At 43.4% G+C, this 16,437-nt stretch overlaps 2 protein-coding genes across 10 annotated transcripts in view; one reads left to right on the plus strand and one right to left on the minus strand.

The window, feature by feature from the left end:
• ZNF529 (zinc finger protein 529) overlaps positions 1-16,437 on the minus strand; it is a 50,386-nt gene that overhangs the window by 16,797 nt on the left and 17,152 nt on the right. Inside the window, exons 3-4 of one of the 7 annotated variants that reach the window (XM_077982531.1) lie at positions 10,663-10,939; positions 9,739-9,798 (exon numbers count right to left, since the gene is read on the minus strand). In XM_077982531.1, coding sequence (XP_077838657.1) covers positions 9,739-9,752 — 14 coding nt within the window. In that variant the 5' untranslated portion in view covers positions 9,753-9,798; positions 10,663-10,939. Of the gene's footprint in view, positions 1-9,738; positions 9,799-10,531; positions 10,940-16,437 lie in introns of those variants that run through there. The other 6 variants (XM_015123771.3, XM_015123769.3, XM_077982532.1 and 3 more) reach the window with 6 other exon arrangements.
• Positions 10,768-16,437, plus strand: part of ZNF382 (zinc finger protein 382) — a 51,703-nt gene continuing 46,033 nt past the window's right edge. Inside the window, exon 1 of one of the 3 annotated variants that reach the window (XR_013410554.1) lies at positions 10,768-10,908. The gene's annotated coding sequence lies outside the window, so the exon portion shown is untranslated. Of the gene's footprint in view, positions 10,909-10,936; positions 11,359-16,437 lie in introns of those variants that run through there. The other 2 variants (XR_013410553.1, XM_028839019.2) reach the window with 2 other exon arrangements.

Here is a 16,437-nt window from a genome sequence, read left to right on the forward strand (position 1 = left end):
AAAAGAGTGAAACTCTTGTCTCAAAAAAAAGGGGAAAAAAAGAAATGCCTGTCTTATGCATCACTGAATTTTGGAAGCACGTAACTAGTTTGGTGTCACAGGTACGCAACTAGAGAGCAATTTGCCTCAGGATGAATCATCACATGATTTAGATATCAAGATGAGACTCTGCCCTTTAAGTTGACTTTAAAGTTTATGCTGAAATGAGTTTTAATACTTTGGGGGCTATTGGAATGAAATGAATGTATTTTGTATGTGAGAAAGACATGAATATGGGGGGAGGGGGTCCAGGGGCAGAATGTAACATGTCCTCTCCAAAATTCAGATGTTGCCAATGTGATAGTATTAGAAGGTGGAGCCTTTAAGAGGTGATGAGGGCTCCTCCCTTTGTGAATGGGATTACAGCCTTCATAGAAGAGGCTCAATGCAGACTTCCTTGTCCTTCTCCCTTTTGCATGTGAGGACACACGTCCTTTCTGGAGGATGCAGCATCAAGGCACCCTTGGAAGAAGACAGTTGAACCTGATGATGCCTTGATCTCGGACTTCATAACCTCCAGAACTGTGATACATTTCTGTTCTTTATAAATCAGGTATTTTCTTATAGCAGCACAAACAGACTAAGAAAGTTGTCTATGGGTGACTCAGCTGCAAAGCTGCAAGCAGATTGAGAGTAAGATGACAGAAACAACAGTCAAGCCGAGAACCAAATCAGGAACACAATCCCGTTTAAAATTACCACTAAAAGAATAACATACCTAAAAGAATACAGCTAACCAGGGAGGTGAAAGATCTCTACAATGAGAACCACAAAACACTGCTCAAAGAAATGAGATGACACAAATGGAAAAACATGGTAGGAAGAAACAGTATCATTAAAATGGCGATACTGCCCAGGGCAATTTATAGATTCAATGCTATTCCTATCAAACTACCAAGGACATTCTTCACAGAACTAGAAAAAGCTATTTAACAATTCACATGGAACCAAAAAAGGGCTTGAATAGCCAACGCAATCCTAAGCAAAAAGAACAATGCTGGTTGCATCACATTACCTGACTTCAAGCTATACTACAAGGCTACAGTAACCAAAATGCAATGGTCTTGGTACAAAAACGGACACACAAACCAATGGAATAGAATAGAGGACCTAGAAAGAAAGTCACGCACCTACAACCAAGTGATCTTTGACAAAGTCAACAAAAATAAGCAATGAGGAAAGGACTCCCTATTCAATAAATGGTGCTGGGATGACTGGCATATGCAGAAGAATTAAAGTGGACCCGTACCTTTCAACATATACAAAAATTAACTCACGTTTGATGAAAGGCTTAACTAAAAATCCGAGAAGAAAACCTAGGAAATACCCTTGTAAACATCAGCCTTGGCAAATAATTTATGACTAATTCCTCAAAAGCAACTGAAACAAAACAAAAATTGGCAAATGAGACCTAACTAAAGAGCTTCCGCTCAGCAAAAGGAATTATCAACAGAGTAAACACCCACCCCCCTACAGAATGGGAGAAAATATTCACAAACTATGCATTTAACCAAGGTCTAATATCCAGAATCTACAAGGAATTTAAACAATTCAACAAGCAGAAAACAACCCCACTCAAAGTGGGTAAAGGATATGAACAGACCCTTCTCAAAAGACATACAAGCAGTCAACAAACACACTTTTTAAAATGCCCCACACCACTAACCATCAAAGAAATGCCAATCAAAACCACAATGAGTTAGCCATCTCATATCAATCAGAATGGTTGTTAAAAAGTCAAAATGAACAGACGTTGGTGAGGTTGCGGAGAAAAGGGAATGCTTATACACTGTTGGTGGGAGTGTAAATTAGTTTAGCCACTGTGGGATGCAGTTTGGAGATTTCTCAAATAACTAAAAACAGAACAACCATTTGACTCAGCAATCCCATTACTGGGTACATACCCAAAAGAAAATAAATCATTTTACCAAAAAGACACATGCACTCATGTTCATCACAGCACTATTCACAATAGCAAATACACAGAATCAACCCAGGTGCCCTCAACAGTGGCTTGGATAAATAAAATGTGGTATACATATGTCATGGAATACCATACATAAAAAAGAACAAAATCATGTCCTTTGAAGCAACATGGGTGCAGCTGGAGGCCATTATTCTAAAAGCATTAATGCAGAAAAAGAAAATAAAATACTGCATGTTCTCACTGCTAAGTGGGAGCTAAACACTGGGTACAGAAAGACATAAATATGGGAACAATACGACTACTAGAGACAGGAGGAAGGGAGAGAAATAAGAGTTGAAAAACTATTGGGTCCTAGGTTCACTACCTGGAAGACAAGATCAATTATACCCCAAATCTCAGCATCATACAATATACTCATGTAACAAACCTGCAAATGTACCCCCTGAATCGAAAATAAAAGTTGAAAAAAGAAACCAAAAACAAAAATGAAGGAGAAACTAAAACATACCCAAGTAAATAAAAACTGACGAACCTCATTTGAAGACACGCCATAATAGAAAAGCTAAGGGGGCCCTGCAAGTTGGAATAAAAAGACAGTAGAAAGTAACTCAAAGCCACGTACAAAAATGAAGAACAGGCTGGGCGCGGTGGCTCACGCCTGTAATTCCAGCACTTTGGGAGGCCAAGGTGGGCAAATCACAAAGTCAGGAGTTCAAGACCAGCCTGGCCAACACAGTGCTAGCTGGGCATGGTGGCACACGCCTATAATCCCAGCTACTCAGGAGGCTGATGTAGGAGAACTGCTTGACCCCGGAGGCGGAGGTTGCAGTGAGCCGAGATCGTGCCACTGCACTCATGCCTGGGTGACAGAGCGAGACTCAGTCTCAAAAAAAAAAAAAAAAAAAAAGCAAATACAAAAGTCTATCGCATCTTGGGCTTGTAGGTCCTTTTAATTTCCCCAATATGATTTATAAGACTAATGAATGCATAAAACAGTCATTACAAACCAATGTTAAAGGGCACACAATGTATAAAAATGTAATCTGTGACAAAACAACATGAAAAGGAGCAGAACTATATAGGAACAAGTTTTGGATATACTATTAAAGCTAAGGAGTGTGCAACAGTTTTGACTCAACAAGTCTGGAATTTTGTTTGTTTGAGACAGGATCTCACTCTTTCGCCTAGGCTGGAGTGCAGTAGTGTCTGGAATGTTTAAACCCTGCCTATTCCAAAGAAAGTTCTAGCCCTTGACTAACACCTAGAAGATAAATTCTGGCCCCCGGAATAGCCAGCTCTTATTAATTTTAATGTGATCCTTTCACTAGTGGTAAAACAACAACAACAACAACACTTTTCTGAGTTGTGTGAGTCCATCTAGCAGTCAGTGAACCTGAAAGTGGTCTTGGAGTTCCCTGACCAAAGTCTATTAATTCAAACCAGTTATTTGTAAATGTAAAATATTCACTGTAATCTCCAGAACACATGCTAAGAAAACAATCAGATTATATAAAAGAAATGACAATGGAATTAAAATGGTACAGTACAATAAGTCAATTAAAAACAAAAGGAGGCCAGGCATAGTGGCTCATACCACCAATCCCAATACTTTTGGGAAGCTGAGGCAGGTAGATCGCTTGAGCCCAGGAGTTCAGGACCAGCTTGGCCAACATGGTGAAACCCTGTCTCTACCAAAAATACAAAAAAATTAGCCAGGCATGGTGGTGCTTACCTGTGGTCCCAGCTGTTGGGGAGGTGGGGGGTTGGGGGGTTGGGGGCTGGAGCTAGGGTGGGAGGATCACTTGAGCCCAGGAGGTTGAGGCTGCAGTGAGCTGTGATTGCACCACTGAACTCCTGCCTGGGTGATGGAGTGATACCTTGTGTCAAAAAAAACAAAAAAACAAAAAAAAAGGGCCAGGCCTGGTGGCTCATGCCTATAGTCCCAGCACTTTGGGAGGCCAAGACAGATACATCACCTGAGGTCAGGAGTTCGAGACCAGCCTGGCCAATATGGTAAAATCCCATCTCTACTAAAAATACCAAAATTAGCCTGGTGTGGTGGCAGGCACCTGTAATCCCAGCTACTCGGGAGGCTGAGGCAGAAGAAGCGCTTGAAGGAGGTGGAGGTTGTAGTGAGCCAAGATCATGCCACTGCATTATAGCCTGGGCAACAGAGCGAGACTCTGTCTCCAGAAAAAAAAAAAAAAATTCTTATGACATTGCAAGAGATTCAGAATAGCCAAAACAAAGCTGGAAGACTGGTATTTCCCAATTCAAAACTGACTATAAAACCACAGTAATCAAGACTGTGGGGCACTGAATATGGATAGATATATTGATCAATGGAATAGAACTGAGTGGAAATTTAAACCAGTGTAACTAGGGTCAAGTGATTTTTGACAAGGTTGCCAATCTAGTGAAATCGAGGAAAATAGTCTTTTCAACAAATGGTGCCAGGAAAATTGAATATCCACATGCAAAAGAATGAAATTGCATAATTCCTTAACAACACATAAGAAGAGTAACTGAAAACAGATCAATGACCCAAATATAACAGCTAAAACTATAAAACTCTTAAAAGGAAATGCAGGGGTAAGTCATCATGAACTTGTATTTGGCAATGGATTCTTTTTTTTTTTTTTTTTTTGAGATGGAGTCTCACTCTGTCACCCAGACTGGGGTGCAGTGGCGCCGTCTCGGCTCACCGTAACCTCCACCTCCCAGGTTCAAGTGATTCTCCTGCCTCAGCCTCCCGAGTAGCTGGGATTACAGGTACCTGCCACCATGCCTGGCTAATTTGTTGTATTTTTAGTAGAAGATGGGGTTTCACCATGTGGGCCAGGCTGGTCTCAAACTCCTGACCTCAAGTGATCCACCCACCTCTGCCTCCCAAAGTGCTGGGATTACAGTCTGAGCCACCGCATCTGGCCTATATTTGGCAATGGATTCTTAAATGACACCAAAAGCACAAGCAGCAAAAGAAAATTTTGATAAATTAGGATTTATCAAAACCAAAAGCTTTTGTGCATCAAAAAGTCATTATAGAAGAAACTGATAAGACAGCCTGCACAATGTAGAAAATATTTGCAAATCATATATCTCACAAGCATTTAACATCCAGAATACATAAAAACTCCTACAACTCAGCCCAACAAAAAGACAAAGAGCCCAAGTTAAAAACTGGCAAAAGACTTCAGTAGACATTTCTTCATAAAAGATGAACAAATGGCCAACAAGTACATGGAAAGATGCTCAAAATCATTAGACATCAGGAAAATAATAACAGAACCATGAGAATAACATCAGCAAGATGGCATTTGAGGAAGCTTCAATTCCCTATTCTCTATTGAAACATTTAAAAAACAACTAGAGACTAGCTAAAATATCTTTGTAAGGGTCTGGAAATCACTCAAAGACTGTAACTATCAAACAAATGCCCAGTCAAGAGAAAGCCACTTCAAAATGGTAGTGACTTTGATGATTATGTTACTGGTGCCCTTATTCCATCTCTAGCGTAGCCTGGAAGAAGCAGCCCAGTTCCCATTTCCCTCCTTCTGGCCAGAAGGAACAAAGCAGAGCTTATTTGGAACATGTTAATCTGTCTGCGGGCTCCTTGAGGTATTGAGGTACTGGTTTCCATTTTGTCTGATTTTTTTTTGAGATGGAGTCTCGCTCTGTCATCCAGGCTGGAGTGCAGTGGCGTGATCTCGGCTCACTGCAACCTCCTTCTCCTGGGTTCAAGCAATTCTCCTGCCTCAGCCTCCCGTGCAGCTGGGATTATAGGCACTTGCCACCACATCTGGCAAAATTTTGTATTTTTAATAGAGATATTTTAATAGAGAGTTTCACTATGTTGGCCAGGCTGGGCTCGAACTCCTGACCTCAAGTGATCCGTCTGCCTCGGCCTCCCAAAGTGCTGGGATTACAGGCGTGAGCCACTCTGACTTTTGAGTTTTGACATGTAAAAAGCTGCACAGCTCAGATCTCAGGCAGGTAAAAGCCACAAAGGACAGTGGGTACTGTGGTGCATCAAAGCTAAAACACTATTAAAACTAGAAATAAGTGCAGCAGCACTGCAGGATATAAGATCAATATGCAAAACTCAATATTTTAATTGCCTGGACACCTGTGGATACTTGGAGCAAACGATTACCGGTGGAAAATATAATGTAACATCAACGGCCTAAAAAGCAAGGATGAGACCCTACGGAAATTAAGGCATTTGAAAGCAGTTATGCATATTGGGGAAACTGGTAAAAGCACATACACAGGTGCAAGCACAGGCACGCTACAGACCCAGGAAAAACATAAGACTTTAGACTTTCACCCTGAGATGATCCCAAGGCTCTAATTAGTGAAGATCTTCTCCAACGGTCTGCAAAAATTAGGAGAAGTAGCAGTTTCTTCAAATGCCCAATTTTCAACAAAAGACTGCAAGGCATACAAAGACACAGGAAAACAGGGTCCCATCAAAGGAGCAAAATAAATTACCCTTGAAGAAACAAAAGCATTGGAGTAACTAGAAAAAGACTTTGTAAAAACTGTCTTAAATATGCTTATAGAGCTAAAGGAAAACTGAAAAAGAACTAAAAAGGAAATCGGGAAAATGACATATCAACAAAGAGAAACAAATTATTTTTTAAAAAACTGGCTGGGTATGGTGGCTTATGCCCGTAATCCCACCACTTAGGGAGGCTGAGGCGGGCAGATAACATGAGGCCAGGAGTTCCAGACTAGCCTGGCCAACATAGTGAAACCCTGTCTCTAATGGAAAAAAAAAAAATAGCTGGGTGTGGTGGTGCACAGCTGTAGTCCCAGCATCTCGGGAGGCTGAGGCATGAGAATTGCTTGAGCCTGGGAGGCAGAGGTTGCAGTGAGCAGAGATCACACAACTGCACTCCAGCCTGGGTGACAGGGCAAGACTCTGTTGAAAAAAAAAAAAAAAAAAAAAAGAGGAAGAATTGGTTTAGAGTGCTCAAACCCTGTACATTCCAAAGAATAGTCCTTGACCAGCTCCTGGGAGATAATCTCTGAGCAATTAAGAGTATCCTGCCTGATAAGAGAGTCTATGTATATCTGAGGTCTTACCCATGCCAGATAGCTTTTGTAACAATGTGGTTTATGATAAATACCTGTACAAATCTGACTTCTGGATAGGCTTGACTAAGTAGCTAAGGTCAGTGCACAGAACCTTCATGCCCACATGACTTATCCTCAATAAAAACCCCAGACACGGGCCAGGGCAGTGGCTTACACCTGTAATTCCAACACTTTGGGAGGCAGAGGCAGGTGGATCACTTCAGCCCAAGAGTTCAAGAGCAGCTTGGGCAACATGGCAAAACCCCATCTATACAAACAATGCAAAAATTAGCCAGGTGTCGTGGTGTGTGCCTGTAGTCCCAGCTACTTGGGAGACTGAGGTGGGAGGATCCCTTCAGGCCGGGAAGTAGAGGCTGCTGCGGTGAGGTGTGACCACACTACTGCATTTCAGCCTGGGCGGGAGAGACCCTATCAAAAAACAAACAAACAAACAAACAAAAAAACCCATGAGACCACAAGAAAACAAAGCAAAACAAAAAACCCTGGAAACCATGGCTTAGAAGAACTTCCTTGGTTGGCCATGCTTCACATCTGTATTCACACATTGTTGCTGGGAGAATCAGGTGCTGCCTGTGCAACTGCACTGGAAGCTTGCATCTTTGCCCTATGCAACTTTTCCCTTTGCTGATTTTAATGTGCACCTTTTCATTGTAATGAGCAATAACCATGAGCATAACAGCTTTTCTAAGTTCTGTGAGTCCTTCTAGCAAATCATCGAACCTAAGACAGTCAAATTGCCTTAAGTTAATAGAACATTTGCAAATCTGGCTTTTAAAAAATTCATTTCAAGTGCCCATCAAAGTTAACTTTATATTTTCATTGTTCTTGATTTACAGAAAATGTATGGGGAATACTAAGTATCTTCACAAACCAGCTTTTTTCTTCCCTTGCAGATAAGGACTTAAAGTGCCAGGCCTTTATTACATTCTCTAGGGTTATGTCCATATTAATGTATCCAGGCTTCACAAAGACCCTAAAGCACTGATATAATTATTGTCTACATTCTATAACAAGAAACTGTAAAGTGGAAAAATGAGTAACTATTAACCCCTTTGAAATGTAGTGTGAACATATAACTGAATTTTAAATTTTTTTCTCTTTTCCTAAGCTAATTAACACAGGATTACATTTAATTTTTTTTTTTTTGAGACGGAGTCTTGCTCTGTCGCCAAGGCTGGAGTGCAGTGGCCGGATCTCAGCTCACTGCAAGCTCCGCCTCCCGGGTTCACGTCATTCTCCCGCCTCAGCCTCCCGGGTAGCTGGGACTACAGGCGCACGCCACCTCGCCCGGCTAGTTTTTTGTCTTTTTTGGTAGAGACGGGGTTTCACCGTGTTAGCCAGGCTGGTCTTGATCTCCTGACCTCGTGATCCGCCCGTCTCGGCCTCCCAAAGTGCTGGGATTACAGGCTTGAGCCACCGCACCCGGCCATACATTTAATTTTAATTTAAATTTAAATACAAAAGCAATATAAATGTTTTTCTATTAAACGCAACTTTATTGTGTTGGGAGGACTATAATTCACCTTAAACACTGAAAATTTAGCATCTAAACTGACACATGCAATAACAATAAAACATACACCAGATTTTGAAAACTTGGTATAAAGATATGAGTGTAAAGTACTTCAGTGTATTCATATCATTACATGTTGAAATAATATTTTGGATATATTGGTTTAAATAAAATACAATACCAAAATTAACTTCAGCTGTTTCTTTTCCTTTTTAAAATGTGTTTAAAGCTGGGCACAGTGGCTCACGCCTGTAATCCCAACACTTTGGGAGGCTGAGGTGGGTGGATCACCTGAGGTCAGGAGTTTGAGACCAGTCTGGCCAACATGATGAAACCCCGTCTTCTACTAAAAATACAAAAATTAGCCAGGCATGGTGGCAAGCGCCTGTAATCCCAGCTACTCGGGAGGCTGAGGCAGAGGTTGCAGTGAGCTGACATCGTACCACTGCACTCCAGCCTGGGCAACAAGAGTGAAATTCCGTCTCAAAAAAAAAAAAAAAAAAAAACTGTCTAATGGAAATTTTTAAATTACCTAAGTGGCTTTATATTATATTAGTATTAGACTGTGCTGCTTTAGACTCAAACACCACTGTATCAGGCTGCCTCTCACCATGTACACCAATATGTTGTCTGAATCAGTCACACGGCCAAATCTCAAACAAGATTTGGTTGTCACCACTTAAATCCCCTCATGAATGTTCTGGAAAAACTCCCTGCTCTTGTTGACATAGCCTTCTCTGCACAAAACTCCTATCATATTCCCACTCCTAGATGTCTCCAAAGCTACCTTTGTCACTTACTGATTAATACCTACCATCTCCTATCTTGCTTTGTTTGCAAATCAAGTCTATAAATAAGATCAAAGGTATCTAGTGTGCTATTCTACCTAATCACTCATCTCCTCCTTAACAAATTACAATCTAAAAAAATGTTTTAACTTCTCCCGGAGTTGTATTTCTATACCATAAGAATCCTTTGGAAAAAAAGAAGCACATGGGAGAATCGAATGATTTACCTAATGGGTATGTGAATATTCAATGAAAAGGAAATGGGCATTTGGAAAGTCACTGGAGGGCAAGGGGACCCATCTCTACCGTCTTCTTGTTAATTGGGAAGGGAAGGCTAAGGGACAGGTAAATGAAGAAAAAAATAAACTAACCTTGAGCTGGCCATTAGTACCAATGCTGTCTTCCACTTCAGGGGGCCTTCACTTGCAGAACTACATAACCAAGAGGGAGAAAGGACTCATGACATCCTGGACTGGTTAAATAAGAACACACTGTTCACCACCAGAAAAGCCCATCACACACAACAAACACATCCAGATCGAAGAGGGAAACTAGAATATTGTCGACTCCGCCCTGTATCCGAGAAAAAGGTACGACCAAGGCCTAGAGGTGTACTCTTTAAGTTCACAGCAGTTTCCAGGGGACACAGCTCAGGAAATACTGTAGTTCTTTAATGTATAAATGGCCTCCAAATTCATGCAAGGGGAGTTATCCCAGGAATGAATACTACACCTATGCCTTCCCCTTTCCCAAGAAACTTCATTTATCTATCGTATCTATCTATCATTTATCTATCTTCTACATATCTGTCTAATCTATCTATTTATATGCGTGTGTGTGTGTGTGTGTGTAAGACCTCACGAAGAGATTACATCACAGACATCCCAGAGTCAGAAAAATGACGCTTTACCCAAAACAAACTCCTACAGGCTCATGGAAAAAAAAAAAAGCCTCTACGCCGTTCACACTTATAGTTGGTCAGTCACAACAGTGCTGTCACACGATCACATTACCATAGACTAGGGTCACACGATAGGCCCCGCCCCTACTCACCGTCCCATGAGCCCGATCAAAGAGCACCCACGGCACACACTAGGGTCTCGTCACACACACACACATACATACACACACACACCACAATGACGCCATAACAAGCAACAGCACCAGCAACCATCGTCCGCAGCTCCCGCGTACATAGGCCTGAGGCTCCCGGCTCCACGTGGACTGACCTCGCCTGGCAGCGCCGGGACACTTCACCGCAAGCTCCTCCCGCAGCCTGCCCGAGTCAGGCTTACCTCAATAACCAAAACACCGGAAAGAGATGCAAAGGTCAAAGTTCATCCGCGGCCCTGGGGCCTGTGGGAAACGTAGTCCAACAACGAAAGGGCCCCGAAGCTGAAGCCGAGCCCGTTGGCCGCAGGGGCCGCACCAGGCCATAGACTCCGGGAGTTTCCGGGTGCGTAGACCCTTTCCCTCGGCGGAGGCTGCGGCTGCGCGTCCTCCCGGCGCGGAAGAGGCGGCTGGTGGTCCCCGACGGCAAGGTGAGGTCGAGGCAGTAACCGGGAACCCAGGCTGGGAGGGCAGAATGAGGAACAGGAAGTTGGGGCGAGGGTGACCGTGAGGGAGGTGGGGGGCTGCGGAAGTCTAGGTGGCCCCTACCTCACCTCTGGAAAGAACCGGAAGCCCGAGCTGGGGAGGGTGAAGGAAGTCGCGGACCGGCTGCACAGCGGAGGAGAAAACCCGGACCCCAAGCTAAGGGAGGCCGAAGAAGGAACTGGAGGGCCGGGCTGGGAAGGCCTGAAGCGGGTACCGGCTTTAGGCTGGGGAGGGTCGAACGGAGAACTCGGAGCCCGAGTCGGGCGAGGTTTTGCTCTACTCTGGCCTCTAAATGTGGGGGCCTCAGGATGTGATCCGTGGTCGTGAACCGGAGGGTGACTTGGAGTTTTTGTCCGTTTTGCACCATGAGAAAGCCCCGGAATGGAATCTGGCAGGTAGCGGAGGCTCAGTGTGTGTGTGTCCGCCCTAGTGCGTGTTATACACTGTTGACGAAAAGACTCAAACTCTAAAGTATTTGAAGAGACTTATTTTGAGCTAAATATGAGTGACCAGTGGCCGGTGGCACAGCCCTCAGAAGATCTTGAGAATCTGTGCCCAGGGTGGTCGGGATTTATGTGGTTTTATACCTTTTAGGGAAACATGAGACACCAATTAAATACATGTAAAATGTATATTGATTCCCTCCGAAAAAGCGGGACAACTGGAAGGTGGGTGGCCTTCCAGATCATAGATAGATTCAAAGATTATTTGATTGACAATGGGTTGAGAGTTATTAACGTAAGACTTAGGATAGCAAGTAGCAGGCTTCACACATAAAAGAGTATAAATGTTTCTTTTCAGACGTGGGGTCTTTTTTTTATCAGTAATTCCAAAATGGAGGAGGGTATAATGAGGCATGTCCGACTAGCCCGCCACCCGCCTTTCTATCATGACTTTACTAGTAGTTTTTCAGGTTAGGAATGCCCTGGCCAAGAGGAGGAGTCCATTCAGATGGTCTGGGGGTGCTTAGGATTTTATTTTTAGTTTACAACACCAGCAGCACCGGAAAGTTTGCTGGTGTCCTTTGCAGTTTCAAAGTAGAGACAGCCATAGTTCTGATTTGTGTCACTGTAACTGTCAGTTCCGGAATTCCATATTTCTCCTTTACCCTAATGTCTGCGAGATTTTTCATGTGTAGTTCAGTTTTCTTTTTCTGAACAGCACTACATTGTGTAAATAGACCACAATTTGTGTAGTCATTTTTCTGTTGTTGAACATTTGGCAGGTTTTATACATTATGAATAAAGCTGGCACTTTTCTATTTCTCCTGGGCAAATATTTAGAAGAAAAGTTGCTGGGTAATTGGTAACTTTACATTTAACTTTCCAAGAAGCTGATGAGCCTTTTAGAATAATTAGTTGTGATTTGTGGTGTTAGATTGTGTAACTGGAGTAAGTAGTTTCTGAGTTTGCTTTGCTATGTTTGTATGGAATTATGAGATGGGCTCAGCAGGGTTGTGAATGTCATGTAGGGTCCATAGGATTGTGGCTTTGTGGAGTAGGTGAGATCACAGGAAACAATGTGTCTGTACTAATTGTTGTTTATCATGGTTTTGTGTGTACATTCCATGATAACTGAAAATGGATCACTATGTAAGTGATGTTAATGACTGAAGAACTCTGTGTGTGTGGTGTATGTCATTTTGCTTGCAGAATTATGATAGTTTCTAATAAGTAAAATAGCATAAGCATTGGAAACTAAGAGGTAAAATTATAATTTCTAGATGACAGGGTTGCAATAACTGGAAACATCATACAAACTAAATCCAATATGTTGAAATGAGGAGGACTCCATATGTAGCACAGAAGAAAAATACTTTCATCCCTACCACTTTCAACAGTTATATAGATTTGAGGTTCCCTCCCACACACTACCCACCGCCTGCTTGTCCCTGGATGAAACTGGGGGTGATTTAATGCCCTCCTAAATCACTCTAAGCCAAGTAAAAGTACTTGAAATACTAAAAATCACAAGGTCAGCCTTGTAGTAATTAAAATAGTCATTTTCTGATTAAAATGTTTACTGTAAAAATCAAATTTCAAACTTCATTTAAAAGAAAAATTTCTTTAAACTGTCTGGAGCCTACAGTGTAATTACTTTCTTCTCTACTTCCCCAACCTGTATTACTAAAGAGTTACTATCTAGCATAATGATTAATTAATATTTAATTGTAAATGTTTATTAGTTAACTAGGCAGGTTTAACCAAGTTATAGAAACTCTAAAGTAAGAGGTTTCACATGGTTTTTTTGTTTTTCTTTTCTTTTTTTGAGACGGAGTCTCACTGTCACCCAGGTGGGAGTGCAATAGTGTCGTCTCCGCTAACTGCAACCTCCGCCTCCCGGGTTCAAGCGATTATCCTGCCTCAGCCTCCCGAATAGCTGGCATTACAGGTGCTCGCCACCACGCCTAATTTTTGTAGTTTTAGTAGAGACAGGGTTTGACCACATTGGCCAGGCTGGTCTCCAAAGTGCTGGGATTACAGGCGTGAGCCACCGCACCCAGCCTCATGTGGCTTCTTTTGACTCCCTTCTTTCTATGTTGTTCACATTTTTAAAAAAAAGAATCCAAAACAGCAAGGGTCCTTTTCTGCAAATTATAAAAGCTATGGCTGAGAATGTTTCTTCTCTCCTTTCTGAAATAGTCTTTCTCCCAGGATATCTGAGCATTTGCCTACCATTAAACTTCCATGAGATAGGATTCTGTGGGGAAAAGAGAGATCAGACTGTTACTGTGTCTATGTAGAAAGAAGTAGACATAAGAGACTCCATTTTGTTCTGTACTAAGAGAAATTATTCTGCCTTGAGATGCTGTTAATCTATAATCCTAGCCTCAACCCTGTGCTTGCAGAAACACATGCTGTGCTGACCCAAGGTTTAATGGATTTAGGGTTGTGCAGGATGTGCTTTGTTAAAAAAGTGCTTGAAGGCAGTATGCTTGTTAGAAGTCATCTCCATTCTCTAATCTCAAGTACCCAGGGGCACAATACACTGCGGAAGGTACCCAGGGACACAATACACTGCTGAAGGCCGCAGGGACCTCTGCCTAGGAAAGCCAGGTATTGTCCAAGGTTTCTCCCCGTGTGATAGCCTGAGATATGGCCTCCTGGGAAGAGGAAGGCCTGACCGTTCCTCAGCCTGACACCCTTAAAGGGTCTGTGCTGAGGATTAGTAAAAGAGGAAGGCCTCTTTGCAGTTGAGATAAGAGGAAGGCATCTGTCTCCTGCTCCTCCCTGGGAGTACAATGTCTAGGTGTAAAACCTGATTATACCTTCTATTTACTGAGACTGGAGAAAACCGCCTTAGGGCTGGAAGTGAGACATGCTAGTGGCAATACTGCTCTTTTTTTTTTTTTTGAGACAGAGTCTCCCTCTGTCGCCCAGGCTGGAGTGCAGTGGCTGGTTCTCAGCTCACTGCAAGCTCCGCCTCCCGGGTTTACGCCATTCTCCTGCCTCAGCCTCCGGAGTAGCTGGGACTACAGGTGCCTGCCACCTCACCCGGCTAGTTTTTTGTGTTTTTTTAGTAGAGACGGGGTTTCACCGGGTTAGCCAGGATGGTCTCGATCTCCTGACCTCGTGATCTGCCCGTCTCGGCCTCCCAAAGTGCTGGGATTACAGGCTTGAGCCACCGCGCCTGGCCAATACTGCTCTTTATTGCACCAAGATGTTTGCGTATGGGCACATCAAAGCACAGCACCATTTCTTAAACTTACTTATGACACAGAGACCTTTGTTCACATGTTTTCTTGGCTGACCTTCTCCCCACTATTACCCTATTGTCCTGCCACTTCCTCCTCTCCGAGATGGTAGAGAGAATGATACTGAGGGAACTCAGAGACCAGTGCCGCCTTGGGGCGTGGGTCTTCTGTATGCTGAGCGCCAGTCCCCTGGGCCCACTTTTCTTTCTCTATACTTAGTTTCTGTGTCTTATTTCTTTTCTCAGTCTCTCATTCCACCTGAGAAACGCCCACAGGTGTGGAGGGGCAGGCCACCCCTTCAGGATTCCCCATTTTCTTTTATTCCAGTCAGATAACCATGTTGCCTTCTCCAAGTTTCCCTTCTAATTGTAACTACTGTTCACTTAATAATTGGGTATTTTGGCCGGGCACAGTGGCTCACGCCTGTAATCCCAACACTTTGGGAGGCTGAGGTGGAGAGATCACGAGGTCAGGAGTTCAAGACCAGCCTGGCCAACACAGTGAAACCCCGTCTCTACTAAAAATACAAAAATTAGCCAGGCGTGGTGGCATGCACCTGTAGTCCCAGCTACTCAGGAGGCTGACGCAGGACAATTGCTTGAACCCAGGAGGCGGAGGTTGCAGTGAGCCAAGATCGTGCCATTGCACTCCAGCCTGGGTGACAAAGCAAGACTCCATCTCAAAAATGATAATAATAATAATAATTGGATATATCACTCAGCACTCTTTTCACTCCCATAAACAGAAACATATTCCCTTGAATTATATTACTTTCTTTTTTTTTTTTTTTTTTTTTTTTGAGACGGAGTCTCGCTCTGTCACCCAGGCTGGAGTGCGGTGGCCGGATCTCAGCTCACTGCAAGCTCCGCCTCCCGGGTTCACGCCATTCTCCTGCCTCAGCCTCCCGAGTAGCTGGGACTACAGGCGCCCGCCACCTCGCCCGGCTAGTTTTTTGTATTTTTTAGTAGAGACGGGGTTTCACCGTGTTAGCCAGGATGGTCTCGATCTCCTGACCTCGTGATCCGCCTGTCTCGGCCTCCCAAAGTGCTGGGATTACAGGCGTGAGCCACCGCGCCCGGCCGAATTATATTACTTTCACAAACCTTTTTTATACAGATAGTGATTTGATGTCTAGATAGTGAGTACTCAGGAGAGCCCATACTAGGGAAAACCTCATCATGTCCACATATCTCAGTTTACTAGTGAGTGATTCTTTTTCTTTTCTTTTTTCTTTAATTTTTTTTTTGAGACAAGGTCTCTCTCTGTCACTGAGGCGGGGGGCAGTGGCGCAATCTTGGCTCACTGCAGCCTCAACCTCTCAGGCTCGTGATTCTCCCATTGCAGTCTCCTGAGTAGCTAGGACCACAAGCACCCACCACCATACCCGGCTAATTTTTGAATTTTGTATTTTAGGTGGAGACAGTTTCGCCACATTGCCCGGGCTGGTCTCAAACTCCTGAGCTCAAGCAACCCGCCCTCCTTAGCCTCCCAAAGTGCTGGGATTACAGGTGTGAACCACCATGCCCGGCCCTACTTTCTATCGAAGTAGAATGGGTAGATAACATTATTATTAACAGCATATGGGAAGAGGGAGGTCCTCCCATGTTACATTGTTCTCCCTGCCCCTTCTGGGTCATGTTGCACCACTCTTTCCCTTCTAGTCATATCCCAGGGGGCCTTGTCCCATTTATACAGCTCCATTCTACTCCCATCCCACCAGAAGCATGGGAGTAGTCTGACTGAAAGATCAGATAGAAGAGTGTACTCTCTTTTTTTTTTG

This window comes from Macaca mulatta, chromosome 19 (assembly GCF_049350105.2).
Source record: "Macaca mulatta isolate MMU2019108-1 chromosome 19, T2T-MMU8v2.0, whole genome shotgun sequence".
Lineage (NCBI taxonomy): Eukaryota > Metazoa > Chordata > Mammalia > Primates > Cercopithecidae > Macaca > Macaca mulatta.